A 26,132-nucleotide genomic window follows, 5' to 3' on the forward strand; every position below is an offset into this window, starting at 1 on the left:
TGACAAGTGAAAATAAAACTGCCTTATTTTCCCTTGGCCCCTTATCTGTCCAAGCTATCTTGGTTACTGCTTTCTGACAGGGCTGAGGAGTGTACTCGGTGACTGGGCAGCCTGAGTCAGCTTGATGTACCTCTAAGTAAAGACCCTTTAGTTCTGAGTTAATAGTTAAAGGTAGATCTAAAACTAGAGATAAGACTTTGGGAAGGGAGAAAGTTAAGCTTAATTAGCACATCCGCCAGGCCTTCTCAAACAGGTAGCCTGGATGCTTAAGCCTGTTTTTAGAGAGTACAGAGGTATCTTTTTTTTTTTTTTTTTTTTTGGTTTTTCGAGACAGGGTTTCTCTGTGTAGCTTTGCGCCTCTCCTGGAACTCACTTGGTAGCCCAGGCTGGCCTCGAACTCACAGAGATCCGCCTGGCTCTGCCTCCCGAGTGCTGGGATTAAAGGCGTGTGCCACCACCGCCCGGCACAGAGGTATCTTTGATAAGATACTTTCATCTGTCCCAAGATGGTCCTGGCCGGATGCTGCTAATGACGATATTGACAGAAAGGCCTGAAATTAGGGATCCTGGCTGTGTTACTGCACAGAAGGTTATCTAAATATTCCTTTAGTAGAGGGGAAATAGTGCCCAAAGAATGACGGAAAAGCTACAATAGCACATGAGAAATGCATAGCAGGAAACAGCTGATAATCAAAAGCCAGTATCACCAAGACTCTTTGAGCCTCAGCTTGACCTCTGGAAGGCCCTTGGCTACTTCCAGGTATTATCTTGTCATAGTCAGCTGAAATCCCACTGCATATTATTGCGACTTGCAGCATCTATCGCTGTGAAGATACGCCATGACCATGGCAACTCATTTTTTTTTTTTTTTTTTTTTGGTTTTACGAGAAAGAGTTTCTCTGTGTAGCTTTGCGCCTCTGGAACTCACTCTGTAGACCAGGCTGGCCTCACAGAGATCTGCCTGCCTCTACCTCCCAAGTGCTGGGATTAAAGGCGTGCACCACCACTGCCCAGCGACCATGGGAAAGCATTTAACTGGGGCTGGCTTACAGGTTCAGAGGTTAAGTCCGTTCATCATGGCAGGAAGCATGTGCAGTGTGCAGGCGCGGACATGCTGTTGGAGAGGTAGCTGAGAGTGCTCCGTCTAGATTGGCAGGAAGCAGGAAGAGAGTGAGTGACACTGGGCTTGGCTTGAACATTTGAAACCTCAAAGCCCACCCCCAGTGATTCCTTCTCCGACAAGGCCACACCTACCCCAACAAGGCCACACCTACCCCAACAAGGCCACACCTCCTAATAGTGCCACTCTCTGAGTCTGAGGGCCGTTTTCATTGAAACCACCACAGTGAGCCAAACAAAGCAAGTACTGCTGCTCCTTGCCTTGGAGAGTTGTCTGTCCAGGGCCCAGTGGTGGGGCAATACAGACCACTGTCCTCTGGCTTTGACAAAGCCCTTGCGTTCTTCAACTGTCCGCATTGTGACTACCAGGAGACCTGAACAAGAAGACTAGATCCTCAACTTTCAGTCCTGAGGCAGGGAGGGAGGGGCTCAGGAGGGCCCGCCCCTGTGAGGATTTATATGCAGTCAATTATTGCTAAGGGGAGTGTCTCGTGTAGCCCCGCCCCTTCTGAGGATTTATAGGCTCTTACAGATTGCTGACGGCAGTTTTGGATTATCCTCTTAAGACGTAATAGTGATAGTGTCCCGGCTTCTGAGTCGCCCACGCTCATGTAATCCCAATTTAAACCACCAAGTCACTGAAGTGGACTTGGATGAAATAGTTTGGTCTGTCTGTCATTGGCGTCCTCTCTGGAATGAATCGACAGACATATGTTCATCTCCCTGGGTAAAGCCGCACAACAGATGACAATGGACAGAGAGGCAGGATCACTGGGGACAGGACAGGCTCTGTAGAGTGGGGAGAGCAAGGTCTGTGGCTCCTGCAGAGCCTTGTGGAGGGAGGATGGAGATCGGGAAAAGTTGGGTAGGATGAAGGCTGCTGCCACTCACCCAGGAGTGGGGATGCTTAGTATATCTGAGTTATTTTGTGGGTAACTGGACTGAAGGGGAGGGAAGCTGCCACAGAGCTGGCGGGCTCTAGTGCCAATCCCGAACAGATGGAGGAATCCATCACAGAGACAGAAACACTGGCAGATGACCATGGCTGCAGGGGGAAGCACATGCTTGGTCGGGGGCAAAATGATCCTGAAGTAGGTGGTGGCGATTATGTAACGCTACTGTTTAATGAATCACCCATCCCAAAATGTTGAAGCTCACAAAAAAGAAAAAGGAAAAAAAAATACACTTTGGAGATGACTTCATTTTAATTCATGCAGAACTGTTGCATCTTTTTAACAGCAGCATAATAATGTACAATAACCTCACGAGCTTTGTCATGGTTATTTAGCACCCACCCAGTGTTTCTTGATTTATGAATTCTTGCCAAGAAAGCAATGTAAACACATAAATGGCTGTGTTGGCTTATGGGCAAAAAGATGCAGGGCTGCAATAGCCATTGTAGTACTCATGATGGCTGATCAATGAGGATCACTAGAAAAGGCAAGCTTTGCATTCAGACTTTAAAGAGGGTTTTTATAAATTGATTTCCATAAAGATGTCAGGTATGAAGTCCTGCCTCCCACACCCTTGCCAAACCATATCATCAGGTTCTTGGATATGTGTACACCCATGCCATGGTGTGTCTGTGTGGGTCAGAGGGCAATTTACAGGGGTCGGTTCTCTCCTTGGATGCCAAGGATCAAACTCAAATGGCTAGGCTTGGAGGCAGGTGCCTTTACGTACTGAGACATCTTCTCACCAGGTCGCCATGTCTGTGTTTTGTTTTTTTTTTTCTTAAGTGAACTCAGATCCTTATGCTTGCAAGGCAAACACTGTACTGACTGATCCATCTTCCCAGCCTGTTTTTAAATGATTATTTTTTCCTCATTTAATAGGTGAAAATGATGTCTCTGCACATACTGCTGTCGCAGAGGGCTTGAGTTCCCCAGTCCCCACATCAGGAAGCTCACAACTGCCTGTTAACTCTAGATCCAGGGGATATGGCTTCTGTGGGCACTGCACACGTGTGTGCTTGCACATGCACACACAGACAAATACACACACAGTTTAGAAAATACAAATAACTAATACAAATACGAAAAATACATTTAAGACAAGGTTTCTCTGAGTAGCTCTGGCTGTCCTGGAACTTACTCTGTAGACCAGGCTGGCCTCGAACTCAGAGATCTTCCTCCCTCTGTCTCATGAGTGCTGGGACTAAAGGCATGTACTACCACAGCCCGGCAAATAAAATATTTTTTAAAAATGGCGTCTTTGCAGATTTCATCAGTGTTTTTCTTGGGTTCAGGAAGTCTGAAGATCTTTCTATGGAAATAACCCCTCTGAATGATGTATATTTTACATGTAGGTATATAAAAACATTTCTTTTGAGAGAGAATATCTTATATAACCCAGGCTGGCCTTGCATGCACACTCCTTCTGTTTCTATTTCTGTTATAGGCATGAGCCATCATGCCTAGCAACATAGTTTTGTTTGCTTTGTCTTTTGAATGTTTGGAGGTTTTGTTTGTTTTAACTTATGATCTCACTCTAGCTCACATTGGTCTCAAACTTGTGATCCTTTTCTCCACCCTTGGAGTGCTGAGATTACAGACATGTGCCACCATACTCTGATTGGATGTGATTTCCTTCCTTCCTTCCTTCCTTCCTTCCTTCCTTCCTTCCTTCCTTCCTTCCTTCCTTCCCTCCCTCCCTCCCTCCCTCCCTCCTCCCCTCTCTCTGGGGGAGGTCAGAGTTTCTTTGTGTAACAGCTGCACTAGAACTTGCTCTGTAGACCAGGCTGGCCTTAAACTCACAGAGATCTGCCTGCCTCTGCCTCCCAAGTGCTGGGACTAAGGGCATGTGACATCACTGCCTGGTGGATGTAATTCCTTTTTAATGCATAAGACTTTTTACTTTAATATACAAGATTACCAAGTGTTACACTTGGAACTTCTGTAATAAGTTTAGACATTCTTAGTGCAATATTATGAATTTTCTTCATCTTGTCACTTTTATAATTTAAAGATTATTTAAATTTTTGATTCAGCCGGGCGGTGGTGGCGCACACCTTTAATCCCAGCACTCGGGAGGCAGAGCCAGGCGGATCTCTGTGAGTTCGAGGCCAGCCTGGTCTCCAAAGCGAGTTCCAGGAAAGGCGCAAAGCTACACAGAGAAACCCTGTCTCGAAAAAACAAAAACAAAAACAAAAAAAAAATTTTTTTTGATTCACCTGAATTCTATCTGGGGAAGGAGGGCATAGGAATCCCATTTAATGTTAATAGCTTTTTTAGTTGCTTTCAAACTATATGTTGAATTTCTATTTTTTTTATTAGTTTTTTTTCAGTGCAGGAGATGGAACCCAGGACCTTGCACATGCTAGGTCATTGTTCTACCACTGAGCCACACCTCCAGCCCCTCACTGGGGGATTCTAGGTAGACTCCATTCCTAGCAGCTTTTCTTCTTGATTCCTCCTTTAAATTGGTTCTCTACAGCTGTGTAACATATGACTACCAATTAGAGGTGTGAAGCAGCACCTATGCCATGGTGTTGGAAGGCTGAAGTCCAGGCATAGCTTGGCAGGATCTTTTGAAGGCCCTGTTACTGCCAGGTCAGGGTGCTCTCCTAAGTTGGACCAGAAAAGGTGGGTTCGCATACATTGTTGTATCACTTCCTGGTAGTTAGATCTGCCCTTTGTCTTTTGGTTGTCGCTGGAGACTGCCCCAGTCCCTTGCCATACGACTCTCTGTATACCAGCTCACAGCAGGGCTGCTGACATCTTTAAAACCATCCAGGGAGAGAGACCAGCCAGACCAACATCAGGACCCATGTAAGCGACCCATCCACACAGGGTAGATGTCTTACCACTTTGGTAGAATAAAACCAAGTCCTGTCCACATTGAGAGGAAAGAACCCCAAGGCATGAACCCTTGGTGAGGGGGCTGGGATTGAGGCTGGGGGCTGGGACCAATGGGGACTCAGGCGGCTGGGTTTTTTTTGTTTTTTCATTTTTGGTTTTTTGAAACAGGGTTTTGTAGACCAGCCTGGCCTCAAACTCAGAGATCCACCTGCCTCTGTCTCTGGAGTGCTGGGATTAAAGGCTCATGACTATCTTGAAGCCTGCCACTGTACGCTAGGATTGACGTCTAGAAGTCTTCAGCGGACTCCACTTCTCAGATGAATGCAATAGGCAATGTAAAAAATTCAAATACTAAAGAGTGCTTCTCCAGCAGAGTCTTATCTGCTCTCCTGCAGGAGTGTTTCTCACTAGTTTACATTTCTGCAGAAAGTCTGCACCCAGCTAGGCCTGAGACTGAGGCCATGGTTCAACAGTAGAGCACCTGCCTAGAGTCTCCCAGTGAGGGGCTGGGGGTGTGGCTCAGAGGTAGAGCACCTGCCTAGAATCCCCCAGTGAGGAGCTGGGGTGTGGCTCAGTGGTAGAGCACCTGCCTAGAATCCCCCAGTGAGGGGCTAGGGGTTTGGCTCTGATAGGAAACATGACCTGCCTGGCGTGTCAGGGTATCCTTCCCCCTACTCCCATGTGCTTATTCTCCTGCCTCAGTGTGGGCTTCTTTCCAGTGGCCTCATTTGCATACCCACCATCCTGTTTAAGTGTCTGGAGAAGAATCAGGTGACTCCCAAGGAGTGGCCTGAGTTGTTAGTAGAACAGAAGCCACTTGACTGCCTTGGACTCAGGTTCTGAGAAACCTGTGGTTTACTAACAGAATGCACATAACACCTATTCCCTAGCCACCACCACTGCTCTGAGCAACAAGCCGATTGCTAGTTATCGGTGGCCTTCCATCTCACTCACCGAGCTAGCTGATCCGGAGCTGAGAATGCTGCTGCTGTCTCCCATGGAGAAAGAGCTCCAGGAGCCAGGCATGGTGATGCGATCCCGCCGCCCCGGAGACTGAGCACAGGAGGATCTTGAGTTTATGGTTAGATTGGGCTGCACAGCGAAACCCTGTCTCCGAATATCCAAAACGGGTCTGGGGAGATAGCTCGGTGGGTAAGCCAGTTTGCTGTATGAGCCTGGGTTTGATCCCTAGGACCCTGGAAGGAGACAGCCAAATTCTGAAAACTGATCTCTCTGACCTCCACATGCCCTCTTGCCACATGTATGCTTGCGTGCGCGCGGACACACATGTTAAAAAAAAGTAGAAAGTGATAAAGACACACAGGGTCCAACTCTGGCCTCCTCATGCATGTACCCATATACGTTCAGGAACATATACTTAAAATATCAAAATAAACAAAATGATATTGCATCCCATTTTATTAGCCCAGAAGAGGTTAATATTTTTTTAAGTACCATTTAATGGGGTTCACATTTCTTTCCCGGTATCACAATGCCAAAAATATAAAGTTTAGACTTTATATGGGGGAATGGCTGGTTATTCTCTTTCAGTCTCTGGGTTTTGGGGTGTTTTCTGCACCTCCCCTCAGTTCATGTCCCCGCCACTCACACCCTCCGACTTGGCATTAGCATTTCACAGCACCGTCCAGGTAAGGGCTCAGCCCAGTGAGTGTCAATCATCTCTTCCTGCTCCTTTGGGAGAGGCTCTGTTCACAGCAGCTCAGGGCAGAGATGGGGTCCACATGCACATTGTCATCTGCAGGACCCCTTGTCACAGAGCTGTGTTCCATAGTCTCTGCAGACCATGGTTTAATGACTCATCTTTCTTTCTGAACTCTACAAAACTATGCAGAGTGAAGAAATGAGATCAGCTGTTATCTGAGTGACTTTTTTCTTTTGCGTTCCTATGGACTGTGGTGATATATTGCATACCCTAATAAAGCTTGCCTTGAGGATCAGAGGACAGAGCCAGCCACTAGATTAGGACATGGAGGCCAGACATGGTGGCACACATCCTTAATCCTAGTACCTGGAAGCACACACGCCTTTAACCCCAGGAAGTGACAGCAAGGTGGAGAAAGGTATATAACGTGTGAGGAAATGGGAACTAAAGCAGTTCAGCTGAGACCCTTTTCAGTGAGGACTCAGAGGCTTTCAGTCTGAGAAAACAGGATCAGCTGAGGAGTTGGTGAGGTGAGGTTGGTTGTGGTTTGCTCTGCTTCTCTGATCTTTCAGCTTTCACCCCAATATCTGGATCTGTGTGTTGTTTTTTTTTTTTAATTATAAGATCTTTTAAGATTCGCGTTAGCGGACCTTCCTATGTAACCCAGGCTCAAGTTTCTTGTTTTACCACATGAACTTTTTTTGGGGTGGTGGTGCTGGTGGAGGTTTGGGGTGTGTGTGTGTCTCACTGTGTAGCCCTGACTGGCCTAGAATTCACCATGTAGACCAGGCCTCCAACTCACAGAGATCCACCTGCCTCTATATTATCAGTGCTTGGACTAAAGGCATATCTAATTACCTTATTATTTGAGATTGGGCCTTGGCAGAATTCCCCAAGTAGGCTAGCGTGACTGGCCAGGGAACTGCAGGCATCCATCTAGGTTCTCTTCCCAGCGCCACAGCCAGGGGACCAGAGGCAGCCTTGGGAGGAAAGCCTCAAAAAGTTGAGGTCCCTGAAATAGGTTACTAGAGTATTCCAGAAATATCTGAGGATGGCAGGAGCTGCCTTCACAGTGGGGCACAGCAGAAGACATTGCTGTAAGCTCCAGGGACCAAGTTTCTGGTTGATTTCATAAATCTTGATGGCTAGCCCCTGACCTAGAAGGTTCTTGTTGTATGTGACGGGACATTCACAGTCCAAGGGGACTTACATCTGAGGTGGCGCACCCCAGTAGAAGTCTGTTGGTGTGGGTGCCTTGTGATTTGAGGACTGTTCTTGAGGTTTACTGCAGAGGGTCACCTCTCCTCTCCCAAGGAACACCACAAAGGGTAGTCTCTACAAGGAGCTCCAGAAAACTCGGGGGGGGGGGAGGTGGTCCCCAGTAGAGAAAACCCAGCCCTTATTTGAGCATGTGATGCATGTCTATAAACTCAGCACCTAAGAGGTAGAGGGAAAAGTCAGGAGTTCAAGGCCATCCTTACTGCTTTCGAGACCAGCCTGGGTTAGTATTTTTAAGAGCGAGAGAGAGAGAGAGAGAGAGAGAGAGAGAGAGAGAGAGAGAGAGAGAAGAAGAAGAAGAAGAAGAAGAAGAAGAAGAAGAAGAAGAAGAAGAAGAAGAAGAAGAAGAAGAAGAAGAAGAAGAAGAAGAAGAAGAAGAAGAAGAAGAAGAAGAAGAAGAAGAAGAAGAAGAAGAAGAAGAAGGAAGGAAGGAAGGGAACAGCCCTGGGGCATTCAACTCCACAACCTGAATACCAGAGTAAAAATGCCTCTTTTTTGCTGACTTTGCTCGATGCTCCTTGCAGGAGACCAGAGGAGCTGGGGCAGGAGAGAGAAATGAGCAGTGATGTAGAAGGCAAGCAGGCTATCCCCACCCATTGCTGGTCTCTAGCAACTCTAGGCAGTTTGAAGCACATGAGTTACTTATGGGACTTCAATTCTTGAAAAAAGGCCCCTTCCTAATAGGTGTGCCCACGATAAGTGTGTGACTGTCATGTGGACAGAGCTGGAAGGCAAGCTGGAGGGAAAGACTGGGGAAGTGGGAGCTGCGTCTTCTTTTTATTTTATTACTTTTTTGTTCATTTTATTATATCTTCTTGCTTTATTTCATTACTAGTTTAATTTTAGATTTCATTTTATTTAAGACAGAATCTTGTGTAGCCCCAGGCTGGCCTCGAACTTGCTATTGTAGGCAAAGATGGCCTTGAGCGGATCAATCCTCCTGTCTCAACATCCAAGTGCTGGGATGGCGGTGTGTGCCCCCATGCCCTGTTTGTGCAGAGCTGGTGATGGGAACCTGAGCTTCGTGCATGCTAGGCAAGCACACTACCAACTTTTAGAGCCCTATTTCAGGCCAGCAAGTCCTTTTTGCACCAGTTCGCCTTCACGTTTGAAGGAAGAGCTGTGACCACAGCCAGCCCTGCCTCCTGAGAGCACAAGCCAAGGTGGAGGGCATGTGTGTCAGGAGAGGGTGGCCTGGCGAATGTGGCCAGAGGTAGCAGGCAGCTGAAGGATCAGAAATGTGGACAGGTGAGTCGGGGAACAAATGCGGGGAGCAGGTGCATGTAGAGAGGGGGCAGATGAATGGAAGAATAGATGTGGAAAATAGGCATGTGTAGACAGGTGGGGAGGGGACAGGTGAATGGAAGAATAGATGTGGGGAGCAGGTGAGTGTGGACAAATGAGTCAGGGGATGGGTGGTGGACAGGGGAGTATAGGCAGGCCAGTGAAGACTGGAGATGTCTTCTTCAACTGGTGAGCCACATCCTTCCTCCTGCGCTTAGATCGCTTAGAAGATGGACTCTCTGTCGCCGCAGGAGCAGATGGCGCAGGACAGGATGCGTGGAGGCTAATTTTTGCTACAGGCCTCGGCTTTAGAGTGGGCAGGCACTGAATGCTACTTCCCCCTCTCCAGGGTGACAGTTCAGACAGAGCAGGGTGGTGTGCCCTGAACAGAGCATCTGGGCCCCAGAGGAGCTGCGCCAGCCAGGTTGGGCGAGTTTAGGAGGAGAGGGTTGGGGTGGCAGAAGGTCTTGGCGGCAGCTCGGGGCCTGCGCAACGGGCCTCCGGTGTGTCGTCCCCATTCAGAGGTAGCAGTGGGGCGGGCCCTGGGGAGGGCAGCGGTCGGTGGGCGACCCAGCGCGGGCGCGGTGCGCGGGGCCTGGCGGCCGGCGGCGCGCAGCGGGGGCGGGCGGAGGGCGGGGCCGCTGCAGTGCGGAGACCCGCTCGCCGTCCCCGCGTCCCCGCGTCCCCGCGCGCAGCTGCCTCTGGCCTCAGGCACCGCGCATCTACAGGTACGCAGGCTGGGGTGGGGTCTGCCGGGGGACCTGGCCCTACCCAAAGCTGAGTCTCGTCGGGAACTGGGGGACTCACTGGGACACGAGGGATTTGGGGAGCGGCAGGATGGGCCGCAGGGCCACCCGGGTGGGGGTGGGGGGCTGCTGGTGTCCGATATGGAGCCAGGCCCTTGCGCAAGCGCCCAGGACAGGGTCGGGCGGGTGCTTGCACCGCCAGGGTCTGGGGGCATCCTGCACCCACCACGATCTGGGGCGCCCTGCACCCATCACGAACTGGGGGCGTCTCCAATTGCTCATCCGGTGGGCCCAGGGCCCGGGGGCCGGGTCACGGGGTTGGGGGCGGGGAGAATTCCCATCCTGCAGAAGCCAGGTGTACCTCATTGGCATGGGGTCCTTTCAAACCCTGAGGCCTTTAGGCTGGGTGACTCCAATCCATGCGGGGTAGGGCGGTGACCTGGACATTGTGACTCAACTCTGCGCAGGGCACACACTGACGCGTTCTAGAGCCTTCGAGCCTCTGTCACTGTCTTCCAAGCCCCCCAGCTCTGTTCCATTGTTTTCCTTGCCCCCTTTCCTTTCCTCATGAAACTAGCCACTCCAATCCTTTGACAGCACCTCCCCCCCCTCCCGCCCCACCTACCTCTGCTGAGGCCTTAGATCGTGACAACATCTATCTATCTATATTGGTGCCCTTAAAAAGGGGGAGGGGGTGGATGAAAATGAAGCCATCCGTCAGCATGGTTCCCATGGTGGGGGCGACAAACTACCGACGATATATTCCTCCTCAAATGTCTCAGAAATGGAGAGCGGACCGTATACAAATTGTACTTGATCTTTTTCCATCCCTGCAAGAATTTGTCAACAGGTAAGGAAGGGATGAACCCACTCATCAGAGAAAGACCTTTGACACACACAACTTCTGGTGTTATATACCCTTCACTGGGGTTAATCATTAGCAATACACTTTACACGCTGGGCAGGCCCTCTACCACTGATGTGCAACCCTCTGGGTTTTTTTAAAAATTAAATTGTGTGTGTATATATGTGTGCATGCATGCATATGCATATTCACATACATGCGCAGATGCATATTATGCATGTGTGTGTATAGAAGGCCCGTGGTTGGTGTTGGGTGCCTTCATTGACCCCTCTCCACCTTATGTATTGAGGCGGGGTTCCTCCTTGAACTCAGAGCTCACTAATTCAGCCAGACTAGGTAGTCAGCTTGCTCCTGGGATCTCTTGTGCTCACCTCCCACATGCTGGGATTGTAGGCCACCAAGCCCACCTGGCATTTATGTGGGTGCTGGAGGTCTGACATCTTGCCCTCATGCATGGGCCACAAGTGTTTTATTCAATGAGCCACCCACCCTCTCAATGCCCCCCCCCTTAAAGTTCTATGTAGACCAGGCTGGCCTCCAACTTGCTAGGTAGCCAAGGCTAGCTTTAAACTTCTTATCTTCATGCCTCTACATCCTGAGTCCTGCCTGTTGGAGTTACAGGCAGACATCACCACAGAGGGTTTATTTGCTGCTGGGGATGAAACCTGCATGCTAGGCAAATACCCACCAACTAAACCACATTCCCCAGCCTGTTTCCTTTGAGACAGGTTCTCACTATGTTGTATAGGCTGGTCCTGGTCAGGCAAGCCTTGAACTCATGATCCTCCCACTCTAGTTTTCTGAGTAGTTGGGATGATAGGCCTGCACCACCAGGCCCAGCCCACGTGTACTTTATAAAGCACAACAGCAGAACAGTCTGGCTTCCCCAGCACCTCCTAAAGCTGATTTTACTTTTTCCTTGACAGGACTGTAAAAGAAATTCTGACCATGGCCTCCCCATCATACTTCCATTCGGAGGACGAGGACTCCCTGAAAGGATGTGAGATGTACGTGCAGAAGCATGGCATCCAGCAGGTGCTCAAAGAATGCATCGTGCACCTCTGTGTTGCCAAGCCGGACCGGCCACTGCGGTTCCTTCGGGAGTACTTCGAGAAGATGGAGAAGGTCAGTGTCTTCAGCACCCTTGATAGGTTCCCTGGGCAAAGCTGCTTCAAGTTCTCCCTTGGAATTCCAAGAAAGCAGTGTCCCCATGTCTCAGGATTTGTCAAGACCATGGGAAGCAGCAGGGCTGGGGATGAGGCTTCATGGTAGAAAGCTTGCTTAGAATCACCCAGTTAGGGGATAGGGGCATGAGTCAGTGGTAGAGCTCTTACCTGTATACCTCCAGTGAGGAGTTAGGGGCATAGCTCGGCAGTGGAGCACCTGCCTAGAATCCCCCAGTGAGGGGCTGGGGTGTGGCTCAGTGGTAGAGCACTTGCCCCCCATTCATGAGGCCCTGGGCTCCATCCCCAGTGATACAGTTGACCTGAGACTGGCCTTTCTTTGTTAGGCCTTGGGTTCATCTTTGAGCCCCAGAATCCCTTCTTCTATTTCTTTGAGGTTCACAATCTCAAGAACTCTCGTGGATGGTGGTTCAGGAGTTATGAATCTGAGCCTAGTTAGTGGCCGTGGGGTTCACTGGCAGTTTTCAGGCTAGGCAGATGGGGTTGAGTTCTGGTTATGTGTATGCCTTGAGAAGCTCTCACATTGTAGTCCAAATTGGCCTTATATATGCAGCAATTCTCCTGCCTCATTTTCTTCTGGGATTACAGGCCTGTACCACTTTGCCTGGCTGAGGTATAACCATTTTGAGGCCTGGTGATCAACCAGCCTAGCCCGATCTTCAAGCCCCTAGATCCCAGCAAGGGAATGAAGAGTTGGCTCAACAGTTAAGAGCACCAGTTGCTCTTCCATAAGACCCTGGTTCAATTCCCAGCACCCACATGATGGTTTGTAACCATCTGTAACTCCACTCCCCTGATATCCAGTGCCCTTCTGGCCTCACAGGCACCAGGCACACACATTTCACCTGTATGCATACATGAACACACACAGGCATACACATAGCCACACACTATATAAAAATAAATTAAAGACAAGTAGCTTTGATCATGCAGGTGATGTGGGTGTGTGTAATCCAGGTCCATGCTGATCTGCATGCCTGATTGGCAGTATGGATGGAGGAATACACCTCCAGACATGCTTGATGGGAGAAGCATATTTCCTTCCCTTCTTCCCTCTTCCTCCCTCCCTCTCTCCCTCCCTCCCTCTCTCCCTCTCTCTTTCTCTGTGGTAGGCAATACTATGTATCTCAGGCTGGCCTCAAACTTACAACCCTGCCTCAGTAGAGTGCATGGGTTATAAGCACACGTTACCTCACCTCTCTAGCCCTACTGTTCTGAGGACAGAGGCCCTCATGACTGGCTCCTCTGTGAATGGTACCCCTCAATGTTCCCCAGCTCCTCTTCTGGGTTCTTCCTCAGGCTGGGTTGGCTGGCCAGCAGGAGTCTTGGCATGAGTCCATCCATTGCTGTATCCTGTTTCCCTCCCAGGCAGTGGCTCCATCTTTCCTTACTGTATCTCTCCACCCAGAGTATTGCTGAGGTCATTTAACTATCCCTTGTCCCAGTGTCTTGGAGACCAGAAGAGAATGTGAGGAGCCTTGTACAGGCGGAGGCTTGCTTTTGAGCACTTGTGAGCTATGTGTTGTTAAACACTTCTCATGGGCGCCTCCTCTAATCACCTAGCTCTGACCCAAAGCAACTACTACTACTATTGATTATTATATGTTTTTAATTTTTTAGGTTTATTCATTTTATGTATATGAGTATTTTGCTTGTGTGCATGTCTGTGTACCACATGCATACATGGTGCCCATGGAGGGTAGGAGAGGGTATCAGTTATGAACAGTTGTAAGTCGCTAGATGTGGGTGCTGGGAATGAAACTCAGGTCCTGTGCAAGAATAAGCACTCTCAACTGCTGAACTATCTCAAGTCCATGTTGTGCATTTCTTGGAAACAGGGTCTTTCTATGTAGCTGAGGTTGGTCTCAAGTTTATGATCCTCCTGCTGTAGGTCTTCAGTGCTGGGACTACAGACATGCACTACCGTGCCTGGCTCAAAAGAATGAACCTTGTTCTGTTTAAGACAGTTCATCCATCATGAATGGAGGGGGACTCAGGGGCAGAGTCCAGTGGTTCCCCGGTCTATAGCTGTGAAAAGCCTCGGCTCTGCTCCCATTTCTGAAAACAAACTAGTCAATAGCACTTGGTAAATGAACATAACCTACCAAAAATGTTTTTTTTTTAAAGATTTATTTCTGTTGCTATTGTTAACTATGTATGTGTCTGCATGTGTATGCCACATAAGTGAAGGTGGCCTTGGAGGCCAGAAGAGGGCGCTGAATCCCCCAGAATTGGAGTTTCAGGCGTTGTGAGCCACCCAACCTGGGATCTGGGAACAGAACTGTGGTCCTCTGTAAGAGCAGTAAGTGCTCTTAGCCATGGAGCCAACTCCCCAAACACTTTAAAATATATTTTAAATTATTTAATTAATTTGTATTTGTGTGTGTGTAGAGTATGTGTGTGTGATGTGTTCATGTGCACCTATGCACACAGGTACCTATGATGTGTGCACCTGTGTGTGGAGGTCAGAGGTCCATGTTGGGTGTCTTTTTTAGTGTTTCTCTGATTTATTGCTTTGTGACAGGATTTCTCACTCGACCCAGAGTTTACCCATTCAACTAGGCTCTTTGGCTCTTGAGCTCCAGAGATTTGCCTGTCTCTGCCTCCTTAGTGCTGGGGTTACAGATGTGCTGGGGATCTCAGGTTCTCATGCTTAAGCCATAAGCATTTACTGACTGGACCTTCTTCCCAGCACCCCCAAAAACATTTAAAAATAATTCATGAACCTGGCTTGGCACATGCCTGTCATCTCGGCACTCAGAAGGCTGAGGCAGGACCACCAGAAAACTCAAGGTCAGCCTGGGCTACAAAGGGAGACTCTGTTATGAAAACATCATAAATTCAAACCAAAACAGAAAAACAAATGAAATCATCCATGCCTATAAAAGAAAAAAAAATTAAGTTCAGAACTAGAGAGAAGATACAAAACCCTGTAAAGTTTCCCACCTCCACCCCAGGTGTTATTTAATCTTATTGTTCATGTGTGTGTTTGTTATGGTGTATATACACATGTGCTCTCCAACAGATGTAGGGTGTCCTTCTCCATCACTCTCTACTTTAGAGGCATGAATTCCACTCTCCCTGGAGCTAGCAAGCCCCAGAACTGGGGTTACAGGTGTGTCCATAGTCATACCCAGCTTGTTTGTTTGTTTTTGTTTTTGTTTTTGAAGATCTGGTTTCTCTGTGTAGCCTTGGCTGTCCTGGCACTTGATTTGTAGACCAGGTTGGTCTTGAACTCAGAGATCCACCTGCCTCTGCCTTCTGAGTACTGGGTTTAAAGTTGTGAACCTCCATATCCAGCAACACCCAGCTTTTTACGTGGGCAGTAGGGATTCATACTCAGAATCCAGTGCTTTTGAAGCTAACGTCTTACCAACGGAGCCACGCCCACGCCGTCCCCACGCCCCATTCCCTCTTGTGCTATTAAAAAACAGTCTTTAGATGTGTGTGGCCATGTGGCAGTGGCAGTTTTATATTTTGTGTGTTTTTCTACTTGTCATCTGTTCTGTGGGGACATCCCTTCCAATAATTGCTCATTGTGTGATTGCTCAGTATTCTGTGTGTGTGAGTGTGAGTGTGTGTGTGCGTGTGTGAGTATGCAGATGTGGAGGGGCAGCTAATCATATCACATCCAAGAGCAGAGAGAAAGTGAATGCATGCATGTTTAATGCTCAGCTACCTTTCTTTACTCTTTTTGGGTTTTTATGGGGCTACAGGTTCTCACTATGTAGTCCTGGCTGGCCTGGAACTCCACTGTAAAGCAGACTGAACTTGCCTGCTAAGTACTAGGATGCAAGGCTTGTGCCATCAGGCCACCTGGCTTCTCATTGATCTAAACCAGCAGTTCCCAACCCATGGGTCTTGACCCATTTGGGAAGAGTTGAATGACTCTTTCACAGGGGTCATCTAAGACAATGGGAAAACAGATATTTACATTACTATTCATAACAGTAGCAAAATTACAGTTATGAAGAAGCAATGGAAATAATTCTATGATGGGGGATCACCACAACATGAGGAACTGTATTAAAGGGTCACAGCATTAGGAAGGTTGAGAACCACTGACCTAAACCCAGAGACTGGTACCACCCACAGTGGGTGTGTCTTTCCCTGCCTAAATTGGGGAAATCAAGACAGTTCTTCACTGACACACCCACAGGCCAACCTGATCAGGACAATTCCTCATTGAGACTTTTCCCCAGGTGATTCTAAGCTATGTCAAGTCAGTAGTTAAAACCAAGCAGCTGTGTAGGTTATGGGCTAGCACTTGGGTTTACCAGGCACCAAGTGCCTTTACCCAGTGAGCCATCTTGCTGGCCTCAAATTTCATTCACTGTAAAAAAAAAAAAAAAAAAAAAAAAAAATTTTTTCACTTATTTATTTTTATTTATGTGTACTGTGTGTGTTTGTGGGTGTGTATGCATATGGGTGTCGGTGTCTGTGGAGGCCAGAGGAGGGTGTCAAATGCCTTGGTGCTATAAAGTTAAAGGCAGTTGTGAGCCACCTGATGTGGGTGTTGGGAACTAAATTCCAGTCCTCCTGAAGAGCAGCGAGGGAGGCCATCTGAGCATCTCTCCACACGCCTCCTCATATTTAATTCTTGATATGGATAATTAGTGCCTTTTGTTGTTATTTTTATTTTTTTTTTAAAGATGTATTTATTTATTAGGTATACAGCATGTATGACTGCAGGCCAGAAGAGGGCACCAGATCTCATTACAGATGGTTGTGAGCCACCATGTGGTTGCTGGGAATTGAACTCAGGACCTCTGGAAGAGCAGTCAGTGCTCTTAACCTCTGAGCCATCTCTCCAGCCCCTTTTGTTGTTATTAATCAGCTTGTCTGGAAAATTATCAGTTCTAATAAGTTTTTTCCTTTTAAAGTTTATTTTATGTGTACAAGTGTTTTGCTTGCCTATATGTCTGTGCACCACATGCATGCCAAGTGCTCTTGGAGGCCAAAAGAGGGCATTGGATCCCCTGGAACTGGAGTTACAGATGGTTGAGGGCTGCCACGTGGCTGCTGGGAACTGGATGGACGCAAGGGCAGCCAGTCACTGCTCTAGCTCCTTGAGTGGTCTTTTCAAGGAAGTGCATGCTAGTTTCATCCCATCTCCATATCCCTTTTTTTTTTTTTTTTCTATTTAATGTTGTTGCTCTTATTTTTTTTTCTTTGAGACAGGGTTTCTCTGTGTAGCTTTGCGCCTTTCCTGGAACTCACTCTGTAGACCAGGCTGGCCTCGAACTCACAGAGATCCGCCTGGCTCTGCCTCCCGAGTGCTGGGATTAAAGGCGTTCGCCACCACTGCCGGGCAAATAATTATTCACCATGACAAGTCTTTTTTTTTTTTTTTTTTCTTTTTTCTTTTTTCCGGAGCTGAGGACCAAACCCAGGGCCTTGTGCTTGCTAGGCAAGTGCTCTACCACTGAGTTAAATCCCCAACCCCTGTTGCTCTTATTTTTATGATTTCCTTCTTTCTGCTGTATTGGGCTGTATCCTTTTCAAGGCTTCTTAAGGTGAAATGTCAAAATAGCACTTTAGTTCTTTTTGAAAGGAAACATTGAAATCCACAATTTACTGTTTTGGAAATATTCTACACATTTTGGTGCTGGGGGTTTCTTCTGCCTTGTTTTACTCAGCTCAAGAAGTTTTCCATCTCTCTGGAGACTTAATCTTTGTTTCATCCATTAGACATTTTTCTTTGTTCAATTTTTGCAATATCTGGCGATTTTCCAGAAATCTTTGTTATTCAGGCCTGGCTTCATTATGGTCCAAAAGCATTGAATGATTCCACACCTTTTCAATTCAATTCATAATGATTTCTGGCTGGTCATAGTGTTGCTTTGGCAACTCCTCCCCATCACTCCTCCCCATGCACTTGGGTGGAGCACTCTGCAGCTCTGAGAGCTCAGGGTTATTGCGTTTTGTGTTCTTTTCTTTTCTTTTTCTATTTTTATTTTATCTGCATTGGTATTTTGCCTGCTTGTATATCTGCATGAGGATCTTAGGTCCCCTGGAACTGGAGTTACACATAGTTGTGAACTGCCATGTGGGTGCTGGGAATTGAACCCAGATCCTCTGGAAGAGCAGTCAGTACTCTTAACCACTGGGCCATCTCTCCAGCCCTGTTGTTTTCTTTTTTAATTAATTTTTTGAGACTGTGTCTCACTATGCAGTCCTGGCTGTCCTGGGAAGCATTATGTAGCCCAGACTCGTCTTGAATTCGCAGAGATCCACTTGCTTCTCTGCCTTGCCAATGCTGGGATTAAAGGTGTGCAACAACCACACCTGGATTTACAATTTTATTATATTTTAAAATTTATTTTGTGTGTGTGGGCTTGAGTGCCGTGCATGATGTATTTGTGGAAGTCAGTGGACAATTTACAGGATTTGGTTCTCTGCTAAACTGTGTGGGTTGCAGGGATCGAACCTGGGTCGTTAGGCTTGGCAGCGAGTGCCTTTCCTGGCCGAGCCATCTCCCTAGCTCCATTTTGCATTCTTGCTAGTTTTCGGATCCTCTGTCCACAACATGGACCATTGAGACCTCCAACATCAGTTGTGTGTTTTTTCTCCCCTTTCTTTAAGTTTCTTTATTTATCAAGACAGTGTCTCTTGTAGCCATTGCTGTTCTCAAATTTGCAATGTGGCTGGGGATAGATAACCTTGAACTCCTGATCCTCCTGCCTCCACCTCCTGAGTGCTGAGATGGTGGCCTCCACCATCACCTGTGTTATGTGGTGCTGGAGACCAAACCCAGGACTCAATGTATGCTCAACTTCTACCAACTGAGTTACATCATTATTTCTAGTGTTTACTAGAACACATGATCCTCCTGCCTCAGCCTCTCAGGTGCTAGGATTACAGGTGTGGGAACTACTGCCCCGGGCTTGGCTTTAGGTTTTTAAGTCTAATACAATAAAGTCTCCTATAGAGCTGATGTGTTGATGCGATCTACAATTTAAATATTAATCCTGTTCATTACTATGTAGGCATACATGTACACATATATATGCATTACCTCATTTCTAGACCATTAGCATCTAATATAATTGATATGATTGGTTTAAGCCTCCCATTATTTTTCTTTGTCATCTCTGGTTTTGTGACTTTGTTCCCATTTTTCTTGTCTTCTTCCACCTTTACATGGGTTCAAGGATCACTCAGGTTTCCAGGCTTTTGCACTAAACACTTGACTGGCTGAGCCCTTATTAGCCCCTATTTTATTTTCTTTTAATTTTATTGTGTGGTGTGTGTGTGTGTGTATGTGTGTGTGTGTATGTGTGTGTGTGTGTGTGTGCACATGCATGTGGCAGTCAGAGGTCAGCCTTAGGTATCCTTCCTCACCTTAGTTTTTGAGACAGAGTCTCTTCACTGAGACCTAGAGTTCCAGATTTGGCTCAGGTGGCTGGCCAGTGAGCCCTGGGCTCCTCCTGTCCTCCACTTCCTAGCACTGGGATTACAAGCATGTGCCTTCACATCTGGCTTGTTCTGTGTGTACTGGGAACGGAACTCAGTCATGCTCCCCCTCCCCTCACTGGGGGATTCTAGGCAGGTGCTCTACCACTGAGCCACACCCCAGCCCCTCACTGAGGGATTCTACGCAGGTGCTCCACAGTGTAGTTACATCCTCAGTCAGACCTAATTTTTACTATTAGCAGTCTTACAGATTTTGCACAAGCTAGTTCATGTGCCCAGGTATTACCACTTCAAAGACTTGTTCCTTAGCACAGAAATTCCACATCAACAACCTGTTTCTAAGTTAAATCCCATGTGGAAGGGAGACACTGATGAGCTCCTAAGTCTAACTGAGTGAGAAGTCAGGATAGATGAGCAGAACAGCAAAGCAGAGTACAGACATGCCAGACCATTGTGGTATGGGTATGTAATCCTTGTGTCTGAGAAGCTGAGGCAGGAAAATTGTTTCAAGTTTGAGGCTAGCCTGGGTTACATAGAAAGATCCTACCTCCCCCAAAGCAGAATAAACAAACGAGAAACATTGAAAGCATAAGTCGAGGGCCCTGGGTTCCATCCCCAACACACACACACACACACACACACACACACACACACACACACACGTACACACACGTGTGCACATGCACTACAAATTGAAGGAATGGTGGCACTCTGAACAATCAAACCCAAGTCTCTCAGGATTATCAAGTGACAATCGTCTGGCAGGAGTGGCCAGGCCCCAGGCAGGTGAGGCATAAGAACCACAAACTTTCCATGTGTCCCAGATGGGGAAGGGAGGTAGCCCTGTGTGACTCAGAACTGCTCAGCTGGGCATTCCCTGCTCCTGGCACTTCTTTTCAAGGGTGAGAGTTGAACTCTGGGGTCAGTTTGGAAATCTCCTCCTCCCAGAAGTCCTCCTTGACTCCTTCCGAAGATGGGGGTAGGATCCTCTCCCCTTCCTACATCTCTGTTGTATTTTCTATGTGAGGATTGGTATACAGTAGGTGCTTCGTAAATACTAGAAGGATTGTGTTTCTTTTCTATTCTTGGTACTGAATGGTTAGGCACCCCCCCCCCCCCGTGCTTTTCCCTCTAGTGTCCTCAATTTCCCCACCTGGGCTGATTCCCTTGCAGCTTTCTGTGCTGTATCCCAGAGGCTCTTGGGATTCCTTCCAGGATCGGTGACTAACGCACCCTGGTAGGATTTGAGGAGACCAAGGTCTTCAAATACTCAGCTCCTCCTTTAAACCTGGAGCTTCAGAGTGTGGAGGGATAGCCTTGAGCTTATATGGCAAACTCCTCTGGGATGTTGCCCACGAGGGGCTCCCCATGCTCTCCCTGCCCCAGGTGGTGGATGCCCTGTGAAGTCGGGATGCCTCCCCTCAGGAATGGCCTCTCCCTGACCCTCCTGAATCTTGTCCTCCAAGCCAGGGGAAGTGGACAGCTGGAGTTGGTGGGACTGAGGGATTCTGAATGTCCCCCAAGGGCGTGCTGGCTTCTTTCAGGAGGGTAAAACCTCTGTGAGTCCAGTCCCACCAATATGTTTGCTTTGTCTGTGGTCTTGTCCTGGGTATGTAGGAAAACTGTGGTCACTTGTGTCCGAGAACACAATTCGGAGCCCAGGAAGTTGACTGGTCCCTGGGGGGCAGGATGGGGACAGTCCCCCCCTTCACTACATTCCTGGGTACATTCTGAAGGAACTTTCTGGAAACTTGTTCCCACACTTGTTAGGAAAATTCCTTTGGCTGGGAAAGCCTGTCCTAACCCTTGACCTTGACTGTCCTGCTCTAGTGTAAAAACAGGAGACAGGAAGGGGGGGGATCTGAAAAGCCAGAGGCGATCCTGAATCCCTAAGTGGGGGTGGGGGACTTCGGGGGAGTATGCTGGCACTGGCCGGAGATAAAGCAGGAGGAAAGGCTGGGAGAGATTGCCTGGCACTCGGCCTCTCCCTGCTTCCTCCCGATGACTCCAGAAACCCATGGCTTTGATGTTTTGGAACACCCGTATCCTGCTCAGCTTGGCCCCTGTCTGTTGGGATAGAAAAACATTCTTTGCCAGGACCGGTGGTGTCATCTAGAGAGTGAGGTCCCGGTAATATAAGAGAAGTGGCCTGTCTTTGTGATGGGGTGTGTGCTTGTATCTAGGGCCCCCAACGGAGGACCTAGGGGAGCAGAGCCACGCTCTGTCCTGTATCAGGACACTGATATGCAGAGGCTGATCTGTGAATATCTACATGTTTCCATCTGGCCATGGGTCTGGCAACAGTGATTTGTCTCATCACAATCCCACCATCTAAGGACTCATGAACCCAGAATTTGTCTCTGCCTCCATCACATAACCATTATGACTCAGCCATCGCTGCCCATGCCTTGATTTGGGGTGACACTTTTTAAAAATTCTCACTGATCTTGGAAGGGCTTTCAGGAGCCCCTCATGGGGCGGGGGGAGAGGGGGGCACTGTGACCCCTGCGTCTTCATTCCTGGTCTCCCTCATTACAGGGTAGCTGGGTGGCTGAGTGGTAGGTTGTGTTGTGAAGGCTTATGTGATGCAGGATGTTGCCTTTCCATCCATCCATTCATTCATTCACTCACTCATTCACTGTCTGACCCTGTATTTCTGAGACAGAGTGGGGCTTATCCTCGATAAGGTAAAGCACATGGGCTGGTATAAATGAGTCGGCTGGGGTTCTGTTCTACCTAGAAGATAGGAATTGTGGGTAGGTGACTAGCCATCCTGGCCCCTTGAGTACCTAAGGCCTGGAGGCCCGATGGGCAGAGGCCGAGGCTCAGAGCCCTACACTGAGAGCAGGGATGGTTCTAGGTGTTCATGCTTGGTGGTCCTCTGCTCTGGGCTTTAACCCCTCCACGTAGTAGCTATTGCATCCCCTGAGCTCCCACCGGTTGCTGCCACAGGGGGGCAGTAGCACGGGAGGGCAGTATCCACTGGTATCTCTGCTTCTGAGCTGGCCTTGGATGTGAGTGTTAGAGTTCTTGGGTCCCGGACGTCAGAACTCTCTGCCTTTGAGTCTCAGCAATTCCTTGGAGCTCTTCCGGTGACCGGAGCCTGTGGTTTCTGATTCCCGCCCAGCCTCTGAGCTTTTCGGACATCCCTTCCTACCCTTGCCCCTAGAACGACTTGGATCATCATTCCCACTCTGGAGCTGCTCTTGTCTCTTTTGTTGCTACCAGCAGCTCAGCCTGTTCTACCAATGACCAGGGTAGAAAGCGTGCACAAGGCCAGGGAGCTAACTCCATGGCAGAGCACATACCTAGCAAGCCTGAGGCCCTGGGTTTAGTCCCCACTACAGTCAACACCAAAATCAAAACAGCTAAGAGAAGACTCCAGTGGGGGAGGCCTGGTTGATGTACAATGATGGGTTTCACACAGCCTGCTTATGTAGTCAGACAGACGGAAGTCAGAGGACAATTTGCAGGAATTGGTTCTCTCCTTCAAAGGTGTAGGTTCCAGGGACTGAACTCAGGTTGTCAGGCTTGGTGGCAAGCACCTTTATGCACTAAGCCACCTTGCTGACCCATGAGAACTGTTTTTTTTTTTTTTTTTTTTTTTGGTTTTTCGAGACAGGGTTTCTCTGTGTAGCTTTGCGCCTTTCCTGGGACTCACTTGGTAGTCCAGGCTGGCCTCAAACTCACAGAGATCCACCTGGCTCTGCCTCCCGAGTGCTGGGATTAAAGGCGTGCGCCACCACCGCCTGGCGAGAACTGTTTTTTTTTAACACCGTTTAATAGTACCCTATTCCTGACCAAAATCCCATAGAGACTCAGGTCATTTTGTCTGTCTCAAAGCTGTGAATCATTTGAATAAGAATGCTTATGAAATGGGTAGAGGAATGAGGGGAACCATATAAAGTCTTCTTGCTGGAGGTGTCTGGGAGTTGGGCCTTTAGACATTTATAGGAATTACCGACCACATGGCTTGGAACCCCACATAAGGGGAAGATTCATGTCCCTCTCTACATCTTCCCTTGCTCAGAGTCATTGGCTCCAGGTGGCAGGTTTGTCCCTTTAGGGACAATTCTGTAGGATCCTTGGGGTCTTGACCAGACAGGACCTTCTTTTGTCTCTGCCCCCAGGTCATTCCAACATCTGGGTCTCACTGTTCTCACAAAGTCGAGGTGTCCAAAGGCCAAATAAAATAACATGTTGGTGTCAGTGTGGAGGAATTGTGGCTTCACAGTGTTACTGACATAAAACAGTGTAGTTACCATGGAGAAGAGTCCAGCATTTTCTCAAAAAGTGGAACATTGATTGGGGCCAGCGAGATTATTCAGAGGGTAAAAGTGATTGCAGCCAAGCCTAAAGACCTGAGCTCAGTCCCCAGGATGGAAGGAGAGAACCAAATCCCACAAGTTGACTTCTGACCTCCACATACATATACTGCAGCATGCACACTCACCTCCCCACAATAAATGTAATTTAAAAAATAAATGTAATTAAAAATTAATAAGTTAATTTAAAAAAGGAACCTTCCTTATTGCATGCGTGACTCAGCAACTCTGCATCTAAGTAAACACCCTAAGCTCTGAAGACAGGCAGGTATCCAGGCACATCTATGCATGAATGCTCACAGGAGCCTTACTCACAGGAGCAGGAGGCAGAGGACTAGACATAGTGGAATACTTGTCAGCTACGAAAGAAAGCACTGATAATGAAATGTGACTCAGGCACGAAAAGGAACAAGATGGATGGACTCTGGAAACAGGAAGCTTAGTGAAAGAAGCCAGATACATTTCTGGAAAACGGAAATCTGCCATTGAAGACAGGGACAGAGGCACAGCTCCACACTCTGGTCCATAACAGCTGGAGGATTTCTTCTTATCTTTTAGAGACCTTGATTCTGATAAAAATCAGATCTGTGGCCTCACAGCAGAAAAGAATTTCAAGATGGGCCAGTATGAAGCAGCGTTGAGGTTTAATAACAAACATTTACATTTATTGGGGCTGGAGAGTTACTCAGTGGGTAAGAGCCCAGCTGTTCTTCCAGAGGACTCTGGTTCCATTCCTAGCACCCACATAGCAGCTCACAAATGATCTGTAATTCTAGTTCCAAGGGGTCTGATGCCCTCTTCTGACCTCTTCAAGCACTAGGCATACATGGTGCACAGACGTGCAGGCAAAACACCCACACACATAAAATAATTATAAAATTTTTTGGGGTTGGGGATTTAGCTCAGTGGTAGAGCACTTGCCTAGCAAGCACAAGGCCCTGGGTTTGGTCCTCAGCTCCGGACAGAAAAAAAATTTTTTAAATTACATTTATTTTATTGGGCAGTGTGTTCACTTACAAGGGGAGGTCAGAGGACAACTTGGACTTGCTTCTTTCCTTCCATCTTGTGTGTCCTGGGGATCACACTCTGGTTATTGGGTAGCTGATTCTAAGAGACGTTTTAAACATAGATTTTAAGTGCAGGAGTTAAGAGACATATGGGGGGGGGGCAAAATTACGACACACCCAGAGAGTGAGTGTAGGCTTCTCAAACAAGGATCACCCTCCTTTGTTTTTATGGTAAATACATTATCTTGGTGGGATTTGATGCTGTCACCCTCAAGGGTTGCTGAGGAACCTAAATGAGGTCACAGGGTAAGTCCCCAGGGACCTGACAGGAGGAGCTCATGGGATACTGGAGGGCGGAGCATCTGCACCATAAAGGAAGTGATCAGCCCTGTGTGTGTGAGATTCCCCACTACATCAGGGAGGGCAGCAAAACAACCATAAAACCAAAACGACAAAAAAAACAGTAATAGGGCTGGAGAGATAGCTCAGCTGATAGAAGTGCTTGTAAATGTAAGGACCTGGGTTCAGTGGGCCCTTCAATCCAGCACTGCGGAGGCTGGGACAGCGGGGTTTGCTGGGCAGCCTGCCTAGCCTGTTTGATGAATTCCTGGCTAGGGGGAGACACTGTCTCAAACAAAACAGAAAAACAGTGAACAGCACCAGAGAGCAACAGCTCAGGTTGTCTTCTGACCTACCTACACACACACACACACACACACACACACACACACACACACACACACACACACTCTCACTCCCCTTAGCAATGACCTCTCTGAGCGTACAAGATATTTCCAGGATTAATTGTTGATCTGTTCTGGTGGGGGAGAGATGTAACAGAATGGCAGTCAGCTCAGAGATGCTGAGGTTGGTTGTCAAGGCAACAGGACAGTGTGATGTTGTTTGGCCTGAGGTTCTAGAGCACCAGGCTCTGTGTGAGATGAGGTAGCCAGTGCCGGTGGAGCACCCCCTGCACCCCCTTGCAGCTCAACCCCAAGATTTGAGCCGGACACAGGCTCGCCAAGCTTGGTGAGTGATAGGTCCACAGAGAATGAGCATAGACTATGTGTGTTTCACTGTGTGGGGAAGGCACAGGATGAAACCTTGTAGAAATGAGTCAGCCACTGATGCTAGGGGCTGCACTCATACTACAGGGCTCATGAGTCAGCCTCCTATCAGTGTTCTGGGAGGTCCAGCCTTCATCCTGTGGGCATGGATGGAAGCTTCCCTCACGGCTGCTCTTAGGTACCCCTCTGTCAGAGTGGGGTGGAGGTAGGAGGGTTGGAATGTCCTGTAATCTAGATGTTCCCTACAAGAACATAACTTGTTCTTGGAGACCCTGTCCATACCTGTATATATTTTCGTTTGTTTGCTTTTCACTTTTAACTTTGAGACAGTATCTCATTACATAGCCCCGGCTCTTCTGGAACTCATTATGTAGAACA

At 48.1% G+C, this 26,132-nt stretch overlaps 1 protein-coding gene across 1 annotated transcript in view; it reads left to right on the forward strand.

The window, feature by feature from the left end:
• The first annotated feature begins 10,437 nt into the window (after nt 1-10,437).
• Nucleotides 10,438-26,132, forward strand: part of Prkar1b (protein kinase cAMP-dependent type I regulatory subunit beta) — a 111,229-nt gene continuing 95,534 nt past the window's right edge. The window contains exons 1-2 of the mRNA XM_059248961.1: nt 10,438-10,740; nt 11,682-11,880. Coding sequence (XP_059104944.1) covers nt 10,589-10,740; nt 11,682-11,880 — 351 coding nt within the window. The 5' untranslated portion in view covers nt 10,438-10,588. The remainder of the gene's footprint in view (nt 10,741-11,681; nt 11,881-26,132) is intronic.

The sequence above is a fragment of the Peromyscus eremicus genome, chromosome 23, assembly GCF_949786415.1.
Source record: "Peromyscus eremicus chromosome 23, PerEre_H2_v1, whole genome shotgun sequence".
NCBI lineage: Eukaryota > Metazoa > Chordata > Mammalia > Rodentia > Cricetidae > Peromyscus > Peromyscus eremicus.